Source organism: Emydura macquarii, unplaced genomic scaffold (genome assembly GCF_026122565.2).
Source record: "Emydura macquarii macquarii isolate MOO-44397 ecotype Brisbane River unplaced genomic scaffold, CSIRO-AGI_Emac_v2 contig_323, whole genome shotgun sequence".
Lineage (NCBI taxonomy): Eukaryota > Metazoa > Chordata > Testudines > Chelidae > Emydura > Emydura macquarii.
In genome coordinates this window covers 1-12799 of record NW_027130460.1, presented here as the reverse complement: position 1 = coordinate 12799, position 12799 = coordinate 1, and the positions used below count along the sequence as shown (strand labels likewise).

Below are 12799 nucleotides of genomic sequence, written 5' to 3'. Positions count from 1 at the left end.
ACCAAAAACACACCAACAGCATGTGCATGAACTTGTCAGCAAAATGACACTGCTTGGCAGAATTCCTTTTTAGTCTATTAAGAACCGAAATGAGAAGACACGTCACGGTTTTAACACCTATTGGTACCTAATAACATTTTTGAAACATTTATTGATCCTTATATCATAATATTAAAATAAGTTAATCATAACACAGAAGTTATGTTTCCTGTAATATGTGAAATCATCTTCTCATTTTCTTGCATTCTTAAATATTTGTTTTATAGTATATAATGGTTAGTAGTTAGAGTAGAATTAACCCAGAAGTGATGGTGATTGCTTTTTTTACAAATAGATGAAGTGTTGGTTTTGACACTCGTTGTTGTTACAGTTGTAGGTAAACCATGGAACAGGTAGTAAATCTCAAGAGAGACATGCCAGTTTCCTACAGTCTTTGCACTGTTTGCCATGAATCAAGTGAAGAAGATTGGCATGAAGCAGGATTGCATAGAATAAGGGAGACAACAGACATTAGAAAGAAACGGCAAGAGAGGTCATTGACAGAACTGAATTGATCTTTCATTCAGAACAGACAGTAGGCACAGAAATTCGTGAGGCACTGAAATTGCTATACCCAACGCACTGACAAAGGGAAAGTCTAGAGTGAAGAGAAAACAAGATCATCTGCAACTGATGGAGCACATGTGGCAAACTGTGTGAGGTGAAGAAAAGTCAAAGGAAAGGCCTCAACCGTGATGGCAGACAGAATTATTCCTTGGTGACCAATCACAGCCGATAAAGACAGCTGGACTGAAGTTGCAACAGATTTTGAAACATGGATTAACGCCTGACCCTTTGGCGATAGCACAGATAGTGGCAGTGTAAGAACAGGCAAAAAAGCAATTCTGGGTTACGTACTGACAGCTGATGTGTACTGCCCACCAACAGTTACCCCTGTTGGATGAAGCTGTCTTGTGACGGGTGCATAAGCTTTGGTGAAAGCCATAAAAAAGCCATCCAGAGCCAAATCATTTGGAAATCTTGCAGACACATTTGTAAAAATAGTACTTAGGCCTGGAGAAGTCTTCCAAAGAATACGTAGTGTTTGACAGATACTACAAAGAATCTGTTAAGGGTAGTATCAAGGCAAAAATGCTCAAGAGGAAAAAGACCCATTTGAAGAGCAGTGAAAAGCCATTTCTATGCCTCTTCCATGCAAATGAATTCATTTCATTTCTCTTCCAGAAAATGAGGAGGATCTTGCAATGTTTTTATCTGAGCAATGAATGACACAAGCACCACAGCATAAAATCATCATTCTGGTCAGTGGCTTTTCGGCTCAGGCTGAAGAATGGTGCTCAAAAGCAACAGGTGACACCAATCATCTGTGTGCTTGTACCTGGAACAAGATAGTCAGTGTACCTGACACCAGTACTTAAGGACAGTACCATCAAATAAATAGATGTCAATCTGCTGCCGTATACCAAAATTTCTTGAAATAATACAACGGTGACATGAGTGCTTAACTTGTGTGCATTCAAATGTTTCCTTAATGTTTATTCAAGAACCTTAGCAAATTAGAGAATTGGTCTGTAATCAACAAGATGAAATTCAATAAAGACAAGTGCATAGGATTACATTTAGAAAGGAAAAAAAAAATCAAATGCACAACTACAGACTGAGGACTAACTGGCTAGATGGTGGTACTGCTGGAAAGGATTTGAGGGGCTATAGTGGATCGCAAACTGAATATGGCTCAACAATGTGATGCAGTTGCAAAAACGGCTAATATCACTGTGGGGTGTATTAAGAAGAGTGTCATGCAAGCCCCGGGTGGTAATTGTCCCACTCTATTCGGCATTGGTGAGGTCCCAGGTGGAGTATCGTGCCCACTTCCTGATCACCACATTTCAGAAAGTTGTAGATAAATTGGAGAGAGTCCAGAGGACAGCAATAAAAATGATAAAGGGTTTAGCATACCCAACATCTGAGGACAGGTTTAAAAAAATGGGCATGTTTAATCTTGAGAAAAGAAGACGGAGGGGGACCTGAGTGTTTGCAGTATTGTTGTAGTCGTGTTGGTCCCAGGATATTAGAAAGACAAGGTGGGTGATGGAACATATTTTATTAGACCAACTCCTGTTGGTAAAAGAGACATGTTTTTTAGCTAAATTGAGCTCTTCTTCAGGTCACCAGGGGGACGTGATAAGTCTTCAAACATGTTAAGAGCTGTTATAAAGAGAATGCTGATCAATTGTTCTCCGTGTCCACTAAATGTAGGATGAGAAGTAATGGGCTTAATTTGCAGCAAGATACCCAGCAATGCCATCTAAAGTGCTGCCCTATGTGAAATGCACACGCTGCATTTATGTTCAGGTGTCGTCCATACTGGGCATCTTTGCATTGTTGCTAATGTTGTACCGCATTTGCTGTAGTGGAAACTCCCGGTGTCGATGCAATGTACCTTGTAAGACTGGCTTGCTGTTCAGTTACCAGAATTAGTCATACTATAGCAAACCCCCTTATGCACTAGTATAGTGTGTTGACATTGTCAGTTTGCTCTGGTGTAACTATAGCTACACCAAAGCAAATTTCTGTAATCTATACATGCACTTACTCAGTAAGGGCCTGGTCCTGCAAGGTGCCAAGTTTCTCCTGTGGGAGCATCCTTTACTACCAGGGATATCAGCATGAGCTGGGAGTGTTCATCTTGCAGAATTAGACTGCAGCCTATTAAACTGTTTACACAAACTGTGCTAAGGTTAGACAATTACTTCTCCTATCTGATGAATTATCACTATCATCATCTTAATGATGCAGCGCTTTACACTGTGCTAGTGCCTTTCATCCAAAGATCTGAAACACTTCTACAAACATTACTGTAATTTAACTTCACAACGCACTTGTGAGGCAATGAATTGTTTGTTATATCCTTTTGCTTCGTATTGGTAAAAGGAGGCAGACAGAGCATGAGTTTAATTATTCAACTGATAGAAAGCAATCCTCTGGTAGGTCCAGGAATGGAATCAACTCTCAGCCCCCGAATTAAGTTCTTGTATGCAGCACTTTAATGGGAGGGTTACATGTTCAGGCAAGGCTGTATCCTCCTCAAGTTATCATCTGAACTAAGTGGAAGTTGAAAAGAAGTATTTTAAAGGTTTATTCTGTCTACTGCTTTGTCAGCCATATCACCTCAGGCTGTTGTCTGGTGGAGAATCAAACCCAATGTATTTATATGTAAATAAAGGAGTGCACATTGCATGCACCCATTTATGTGGTTTATATAATTGAAATAACACTTATGAATGACAGGAAAACACCTTACATACAATCCTTTCCGTTCAAATGGATGCCAGATCTTTCTAGTCTGTTTCTAGAATTTCTCATGTATAGTAGTGGAAAGCGTCTGGTTCATGAAGTCCACAGCCAACATGATGGTCTCTTCTTTCCAACAATCAAAATTCTCTTTCACTGACTCAGTTAAGAGAAGATGGTCCCTCTTTTCCCCAACCATGATGATCTCACTAAGTCAGGCCGCAGTAGAGTGGTCACTCGTTCTCAAGCCTGGAAAATATCTTTCACTGATTCAGTCTCTCATAAGGTTGGTCCCTCAGTAATGGGCAGAAAGCAGGTTTTTCTTGGCATCTTTAACAATATCAGCTCTTTAAGCAGACAAGTGGTAGTGTCTCAGGCTGGTGTTTTTTCCTCTCCCTTCTCCCAACTTCATAATTTTCTCTCGTTCCAGCCAGGGTGCTCCTCAGGGGGAAGGGGAGGGATATCTCTCTACTGACACCTCTTCAAGAAAGAGGTGGCCAGCTCCCTACCCTGTTTTGTCGGCATCACCTCCTGCAGGGCAGCTCGTCTCTGTGAGGAACCAATGGTGGGGTTGTGGCTCTGCTTCCTTAAGCGGTTGGCCTCTGAGGACACCTTCCTGTAGATGTTATTCATGAGGGAGGTCATCAGCCGTTTGGCCTGGCTTGACAAGTGCCCATTGCTCTGTTGCAGCTGTCTCAGCATCTTGGCATCATATGGGGTGGGAGAGCACTTCTTTCCATGCCTGCTCTTTCCACGTTTCCTTGCTGGTGTCTGACTTGCTTGCCTCTTTTGCTTTGTCTGGGACTTCCTCCGCTTGGCCTGGGACTTCCTCCCATGGTTCTTCTGTCTTCTCCGAGTCTGGGCCTTCTTTCTTCCTCTCTGGGCAGTAGCCATTGCTCCACTCACAACTGGGGGAAGGCCAGTGGTATTTGCAGGCAAAGGGGTTGAACTGAGCTGGAACAGTGCCTCAGCTAGTAACAATGTGATGTCAGTACAGACCCACGTGCCTCATAGTGGGTAACTATGGGCCTTTTCCTTCCACACAGAAGTGAAGGAGATTCATAGATAATAGAATCATAGAATATTAGAGTTGGAAGGGACCTCAGGAGGTATCTAGTCCAACCCCCTGCTCAAAGCAGAACTAACCTCAGCTATATCATCCCAGCCAGGGCTTTGTCAAGCCTCAGCTTAAAAACCTCTAAAGATGGAGATTCCATCACCTCCCTAGGTAACCCATTCCAGTGCTTCACCACTCTCCTAGTGAAAAACTTTTTCCTAATGTCCAACCTAGACCTCCCCCACTGCAACTTGAGACCGTTGTTTCTTGTTCTGTCATCTGCCACCACCGAGAACAGCCTAGCCCCATCCTCCCTGGAACCCCCTTTCAGGTAGTTAAAGGCTGCTATCAAATCCCTCCTCATTCTTCTCTTTTGCAGACTAAACAAGCCCAGTTCCCTCAGCCTCTCCTCATAAGTCCTGTGCTCCAGCCCCCTAATCATTTTGGTTGCCCTCCGCTGGACTCTCTCCAACTTGTCCACATCCTTTTAGTAGTGGGGGGCCCAAAACTGGACACAACACTCTAAATGTGGCCTCACCAATGCCGAATAGAGGGGAATAATCACTTCCTGTGATCTGCTGGCAATGCCCCTCCTAGTGCAGCCCAATATGCTATTAGCCTTCTTGACAAGCAGGGCACACTGCTGACTCATATCCAGCTTTTTATCCACTGTGACCCCCGGGTCCTTTTCTGCAGAACTGCTGCCTAGCTCGTTGGTCCCCAGTCTGTAGCTGTGCATGGGATTCTTCCTTCCTAAGTGCAGGACTCTGCACTTTTCTTTGTTGAACCTCAAGCGATCTGAGTGGGGGAGGAGGCGGACTGTGGGCGGGACTGCAGGCAGAAGGGGCGGGGCTAGGACTGTTCTGCCCTGGGACCTCGAATTCCTGTTGGTGGGCCTGGTTTCAAATGTTCAGCTTAAGCTTTCCTCAGCTGTCTGAAACATGAATGCCTGCCTTTTGTGGCTAGTGAAAACCAGTATTGGGGTTATTACTGGTGAAATAGGGATACTAAGTCACCTTTGAAGGCAGTTTGCCTAATCGTCTGGTTAGGCTGCTGCTGAAGAACTCACCAATTCATTCACATTCTGCTCTTTTTCTGTCCTGTCTCAAACTTTCCATTTTGGGGGTGGGTTATTAGGAAGGTTGCAGTTTGCTAACTTCAACCACACCCACATTCTTCCGACTTCTGAGGTCCTAACAAGTCTAGACTTAAACTAAGGAACGGTCTAAGATCTGCATGGATCTCTTTAGTTCATTGTTTTGTGGAGTCAAAGAATGGAGTCAATCTGAACACAAACCTGGAGAGCTACCAACACCTCCACCATCTGAGATGCTCCAGGAGATGCTCCCATTTCTATGCCTGTTCTTAAGACCAGACCTGCATCCTGAAAGGCCACACACACATTGTGGAGGCAGGGAGTGGGGGATGGGGTGGCTGGAATTCCCTTAATTCTTCAAAACTGAGGTGGCACAATTGTTTTTATTCAACATCGTGTGATGTTTGTAAGCCAGGCTTGTCATGTATTTGGAGCTGACTCATGAGTTCTGGGCGCCTGGGGTAGGCACTGCTGAATGTGAGATCAGTGTCATTACCTCCGAGCTCCTGCTGTTGAGTAGAAATGACTTTCTGACCCTGAACATTCCCATCTTCACTCCTACAGAGAAGACATTCTCCGTCATCTTTCAGCTCGGCTGTTCGTGCAGTAAGTCTGCAGTGCAGCTAACAGGAGTGTGAAGGGAAATGAAAAAGGCAAATGCATGCACAGTACCTGTTTGGTGTGTTTGCCTCCCCCTGAAAAGAGAAATAGGAAACTATCAATAATATTCGATAACTTAATACAACCGTGTGAAAAACCATCCGGTGCCCATTCCCCGTGGGTGCGCTGCACTTACAGATACAAACCCTCTTCCCACCCCGGAGTCATACACCGACACTAGCAGCTCTGCAGCCAGGCCCTAGGCACCAGCCTGGCGGGGGGCACCGGTGTTGTGCCGCAAACTGTGGTCCAACAGATTTTGTGATTCAGGCTGTACTGAGCATGCTCAGTAACATTTGCTGCAGCCGCTGCCCTCACCCTGCCCTTACTGGGAGTCGGACTCTGTTTCCCTCTGTTTAGAGGGGCTAAAAAGGGGCAAAGGGGGCACATGGGAGGCGGGGATGGGCAGGATCTGATCAGGGGATAGAATTTTACTGGTCTGGGGGGTGAAGCCGATGGAGGCAGGAGTAGGAGAGGGGCTGAGGAGCAAAATCAGGGAGGCGGGTAATGAGCCGGGGTTAGCCCAGGTGAGGCGCTGCCAGCCTGTTACAGAGGCAAAACCCCAGCCCAGGGAGGGGCAGAGGGGGCAGCATTGACCCCACTGGGATAAGCCACCTGTGACCTGCCCTGTTTGCAAACATAGTGCGGGGTGGGGGGGCTGAGGGGCTGTTTTGTTTCTGCTCTCACAGGCGTCTCTGTCTCAGGAAGACTCAGCTCCGGCTTCCCAGGGCTGGGTTCTTAAAGGCATAGGCAAGGCATCCCAATACCTAAAAACAGCAGCTCCTGCTATAACAGTCTGGGGTGCTACAGGGGAACTGAGTCCATGAAACAATGCCACACATCTGAAATGTGCTCCTTTTAGGATGTTATTTTTATTAGTCTTAATACTCTTACCACGTCATCATTTACCTTTATTATCATTGTGTGGATGCAGGTCACTGTGCTGTATATTAGTTATATTAATTGCAAATACTTACCCTACATATTTATCAGTAAATAAGTGGTATTACTTTTGGGAAGGATATCTGTCTTTGTAATATTGTACTTGCTATGATTCTTAAGTTTTAATTGTATAATTGTTGTATTTAGATAAATGTTTGTGTTTTCTTGGAGTAACATATCTGGCATATCCATGGAAAATAGGAAAGTTTCATATTACTGTTCAAGTCATTAGAGAAAAAAAGATGTTCATAACTCTGAATTATATGTTTACATGTTTGATAAATCTTGGTTCTTGATTGTATATTTGTATACAATAATAAAGTTTTGAAAATTAGAAGAAAACCTCTTTCTTGCTATGGTAGGCAAAACTGAAACTTGGATGAATAAGGCTAAAGAATGGGATAAAGTAATACCAGGGAACAAAATTATTGTAAGAACACAATAGGTCGGCCTGCTGGGGGGAGTGGCGCTATGCATGAAAGAAAGCATATCACCCAATGAAGGAAAACTTGCAAATGAACCAAATATAAAATGGAATGTCTCTGGATCGTAACTCCACGCTTCATTAATAGCAATATAGCAGCAGGGATATATCCCGCCCACCTGAACAGGATGGTGATAGGGACAGTGAAATGGTATGTCAGATTACAGAGACTATAAAAATAAAGAACTGAATAAAAATGGTGGATTTCAACTAGCCCCATATTGAGTGAGTATGTCATCTCAGGGTGGGATGCAGAGAGAAAATTTCCAGGAACCTTAAATGTAAGCTTCTTGTGGCAGCTAGTCCTGGAACACACAAGAGGAGAGGAAATCTTTGCTTTACTGGTAAATGGAGCACAGATGTGGTGCAAGAGGTGAATATAGATGAACTGCTTGGTAATAGTGGCCAGAGCATCACAAAATGAAACACCCGTGTGGGGATTAAAACAGCAACTTGAACCCCAAATTAAAGGTAGATTACTGAAAGTGAAATACGTGAATGGTGAATGAACTGAAATCCTATTGAGGAAAATAAAAAGGAGTTTAAATGGTGGCAAGTGATGTGTTAAAATATAATTGGGAAGAAGAAATGGATTCTGAAGAATAGGTAAACTAAAAAGAGAACACAGGAAAAAATTTAAAAAGTCTATCAGAAGCAGGAAGAGTTTTGCAGCAGTCCTGTGGGGTCACAGGTTTTGTCTGGTTTTGGCATCGAGCATCTTATGTGACAGAAACAGAGATGGGCATCAAATCTGTCAGACCACAGTTTGCGGCACAACTGGAACCTGCTCCCATGGTCTCCCCCTCCCCTCCTCCTTCCCGCCTCTCCTCAAAACCCGCTTTCCAGCGGGCCCTGAACCCTCCCTCTGTGCCAGGGAACATTTAAACAGGGGTCAGTGTCCCTGATCTGTACAGAGTGTGAGCTCCCTGAGCAGGGGCTGTGTCTTTGTCTGGGACATACCCGGTGCTGAGGAGCTGTAGGGGTATTAGTGAATATACACAATAATCCGACAGGCAGAGCACAGGGGTCTGCCTCGCCTGTGATTCCCAGAGAAGTGTCTGTGTCTCCTGTCGGGCTGTGCAGTGCTCAGCACATGGGGGAGCCATGGAAATATTAATGACTAATTACTCCTAAGCAGAGCTAAGGGGGAATAAAAGGCAGGCAGAGCCAGAACCACACACAGGGAGAGCGAGAAGAGCCCCAGGCAGAGCAGAGAATGTGCAGGGACAATGGATGCTGGAAATTCAGCTCCTTTCCCTGCGTGTAACTTGCCCACAGACTCAGCGTGATTCTCTCGGCTTTGTCTGTTTACTTGCAAAATGACTTTGCAGTTTCAAACAATCCGAGCTGTGTGGGCAGGTTCTGACGGGTCCCACGGGGCCCATGGGAGTGTTTCTGTGCCGTGATTGGATGAGAGGATCTCCTAGAATGGGGAGTGGTGGGAAATATTTGACATTAACAGTTTAAAGTGCGTTTCCATGAATATTTTCTGTCGCAGTCCCCCATTGGCATGAACATCGCAGGCCATGTGCTGGGACGTGGCTGCCACAGACATTTATTGTTACTGGCAGTGGTGCTGGCGGGAGTCGCTCTGGGTGTTTGCTCAGCGCTCGCTGAATGAGAGGAGGGAGGCAGGGGCAGCGGGAGGGACTCAGGGACTCTGCTTGTCCGGCCACTCTCTGGGATTGTCCACAGTGCCTGGGCCAGTCAGCTGCCCAGCTCCCAGGGAGAGTCGCTTGGAGCCCATCACCCCTCATGCCATTGAAGGTCACAGCTGCCAGGTTTGTAATTTCTGAAAGGCCTGAAACCTGCCTGCTCACACCAGGGGTGTTAATGTTTTACTGGTATTTCTATGACCTCACCGCTAGGGGCAGTGTGTGTCCGTGCTCCATCAGCACTGACAAATGGGCTGTTCCCCCTGTCACCGCAGGGGCAGTGTGTCCAGGCTCCATTCACACTGGCAGTTCAGGGATGAGTTATTCCCATGAGCTGCGCTTGCACCAGGGGAGAAAGTGAGGTTTGAAAGAAGCTAAGTGTGATGCGAGGTATTTCTATGAGGGCTGAGCAGAGAGACAGATGGACGTGGCCCATCTGCAACAGCATCAGATAGTGGGAGATACATCACCTAGAGAGAGTCAGAGATGTGACCTCCCCCAGCCTCCTGGTGTGAGGAGAGACCTGACTCCTTATTTCTCAGGTTATCTCTGCCTAATTAAGGCATCTCAATTTCCATCTCATTTAAATATGTATATATATAGTTTCCCATTCCTTGTTGTCTCATCCCTCTTTTCCGTCATTTCTCCTCCCATTTATACAAGGTTTTCCCTTAACACTTCTCCTTTTCTTTCCTGGTTTGTTTATTTTCTGCCACTGCTGAAGTTCTCCTTTGTTCTGTCTTTTTAAAATCACTGCTTCTTTTACAGAAAATCAAGCCCACTGGTCACTACAGGTAAACTCAGCACAACACACAGGTTCAAGTAATGCACGTTCCCATGCAGTTAATTCAAGGGCAGTTACAAGGCAACACTTTCAGGCAGGTTTAAGGCCAGATTTTTAACTGTATTTAGGCACTTAAAGATGCAGATAGGCGCCCAGTGGGATTTTTAAAAGCACCTACGCCCCTAGGCTGAGATTCACAAAAGTATTCAAGTGTCTAAATCTGGGATTAGGTTCCTAAATCCCTGTGTTAGGTTCTTCTGTGATTCATAACACTCCCGCAGAACCCATTAGGTGCCTAAACTCATTTGTTTTGTAGTAAAAAACTGCCTAGGTGCCTGTGTTTCTGCCTTTGGGCAGGTGCCCTGCTGCCTCTCTCTAAGCATCCGGACACCGATGCCCCATCTTAGCCCCAGAGCAATTCACCAACCAGCAGGGGAAGAGGCATTTTCACCTGCCTAACTCACCTGCAGCTCCTGATCCTGTGGGTGGCCTCTGAGCTGACAGTAAATTGTTGCGGGGAGGATCTCCTCATAACTTTTAGCCCATTGGTTAGAGTAGTCGGTCACCTGGGAAACCCCATCAACTCTCATCTCCACCTGATGAGGCAAAGGGATTTGAACACACAGGAGTGTGCTCTAACCACTGGGGCATAGGATATTCTAATGTGGGTCTTCCTCAGGCTCTGGTGTTGAAGCTGTTGCTTTCAGGATAAATAACTGAAGAGTCAGTGGGCCGGAGGCAGAGAGGGCATACGCATGAGAGTAACTCTACAGAGCGGGGTTAGGGCGCTCAGCCAGGATGTGGGAGCCCGAGGGTCCAGCCCCCTGCTCCAGTGGCTCGTTAATTAGTTATCCAGAGTGTGACAGCTTCACCGGGAGAGACTCCCACAGCAGAATATCCTGTAGCCCAGTGGAGAGAGACTCTGCTGAGAGGTAGCAAATCCCTGTGACAATCTTTTCTCCTCATCAGGCAGAGGGGAGCCCAAAATGGAGTCCAGGGTCCCATGAGCAAGTCACATGCCCTTGTGTGCTTTGATGAGTCATTAGAGCAGCCATTGCCCGTATTCTGGCTAAAACGTCCACAGGAAGGATCAGCAGGTGGGACAGGCTTCTTCTATGGCCTAATGTGTGAGCTCAGTGACTGTGTGCTGGCACCTTGCATATACGCTGCATTCCTGAGTATGGCCCACCAGGTAAAATCTGCATTGAAGCCAGACCGCCCCTTGGGACTGGGCTATGCCAGTTACTGGCCCATAAAGGATACTATCTGTAACTTCGGACACAGAATGATACACATCTGTCAACAGGACAATCACACTCAACAACTCACAGCTTTTCCATTGACACCTTACATGACACATAGCGTAAGTTTTGTTGCAATCGTATAACAGTGGTAGCAACAATGTTATACACAGTTATACGTCAATCATACAACATCCCAGGTGGGCAAGGAGTCCTGCATGCCTTGCACAAGGGGGTTCCTATGGAGGGCGGCTGGTCCAGTGTGTGGGGTGTGGGCTGTAGGGCTTAGGACACCTGAGATCAGTCCCAGGGGCTCCTTGTGCAGGGTGGGTGAGGTGCTTAGGCCTTGTTTATGGGGCTAGATGAGCAATGGCCCCTCCTGCCAAGCAGAGCTGCAGCTGGCGTGGGCAGAGGATGCTTGCCTAGAATAGATGACACCAGTTCCCGGAAGGGAATAAATTACACCCTCAAAAGGGCTGCAGGCCGGGTTTTGCTGGCACAGCTCTGGGGCCTGGGGTGGGAGTTTTTCACACTCCTAACTGACAGCGCTATACCAACAAAACCTTCAACTGTAAACCAAGCCACAGTCTCTCCATGGCCACAGACATTAGCGCAGCCCTACCTCGCAGCTGTGTGTGAGACTAAAAACCCAGTGGTGCGGGATGCAGGCTGGCCGCGGGACCATGTCAGTACGAGAACGAGAACAGCCAGGCCAGCGTCCCACAGGCTGCTCCCCCCACACAAGGCCCCGCATGGGCACCGACAGTTTTTGGCCTCAATTTTTTTTTTTAACTGTATAAAATTCAGAAAATGGCTGTGGGATTTTGGAATGTTGTAGGGGAGGGGAGCTAGGTCCCCCATTGTACCGCCTTCCCCACAGCCTCCCAGAGAACCCCGCTGGGGTCAGCTCCAGGCCAGGCTTGGGCGGATTCCCAGGTCCCCTTCAGGCCATTAACTGCATTATCTGACTCCCAAAGAAAAGCCGAGCCCAGTGAGTGCGACAGGCCAGTTAGCAGCAGGGAGCATCCCGGCATTTCCGAACCTAGGGACTCTTCACTGCTGGCAAGGAATGAAATGGCCACAGGGGACAGCGGGAGAGCACCAGGCCCTGCTGTAGGGGCAGCTGTGCACTGCAGACACAGTCTGTCAGGGGAGCTGGTCCCAGCACGATGTGGGGAAGGTGGGAGGTGGGGAGAGCTGGGGGAGGGGATTCGGTAGCTGGGCCAGGGGAAGGGCAGTGAGATCCCAGCCCCATGGCTGTGTGAGTGATGGGGCCAGGCTGAGTGAATGGAGCCCAGGAAGCTCTTCACCCCTCTCCCCATGTGTTAGCTCCAGCCCAGCCTCTGACCTAGCCCACCCCCTCCCCCATGTCCTTTGACCTTTGCACCTTCCTGCATGTCTGGGACACCCATCCTGACCTCCTGCCCCAGGCCTGCAGACTTCTCCTTCTAATGCCTCCACACACCCATTAGTGAGCCCCTAACCCAGCCCCGCTCGGAGCTCCGTGGGAGGGATCATACAACATGCCGGGGCACTGACGGTGCTACAGAAATAACACGGAATAAGAGTAACACCAGTAACGCCTC

At 47.1% G+C, this 12799-nt stretch overlaps 1 protein-coding gene across 1 annotated transcript; it reads right to left on the bottom strand.

Annotated features, from left to right (window-relative positions):
• Positions 1-3803: 3803 nt before the first annotated feature.
• LOC137141007 (uncharacterized) lies at positions 3804-4188 on the bottom strand (the record flags this gene model as incomplete). Its single annotated transcript, XM_067529796.1, has 1 exon — positions 3804-4188. A coding segment is annotated over exon 1 (385 nt), but the record flags the coding sequence as incomplete, so codon positions are not given.
• Between the last annotated feature and the right edge of the window lie 8611 nt (positions 4189-12799).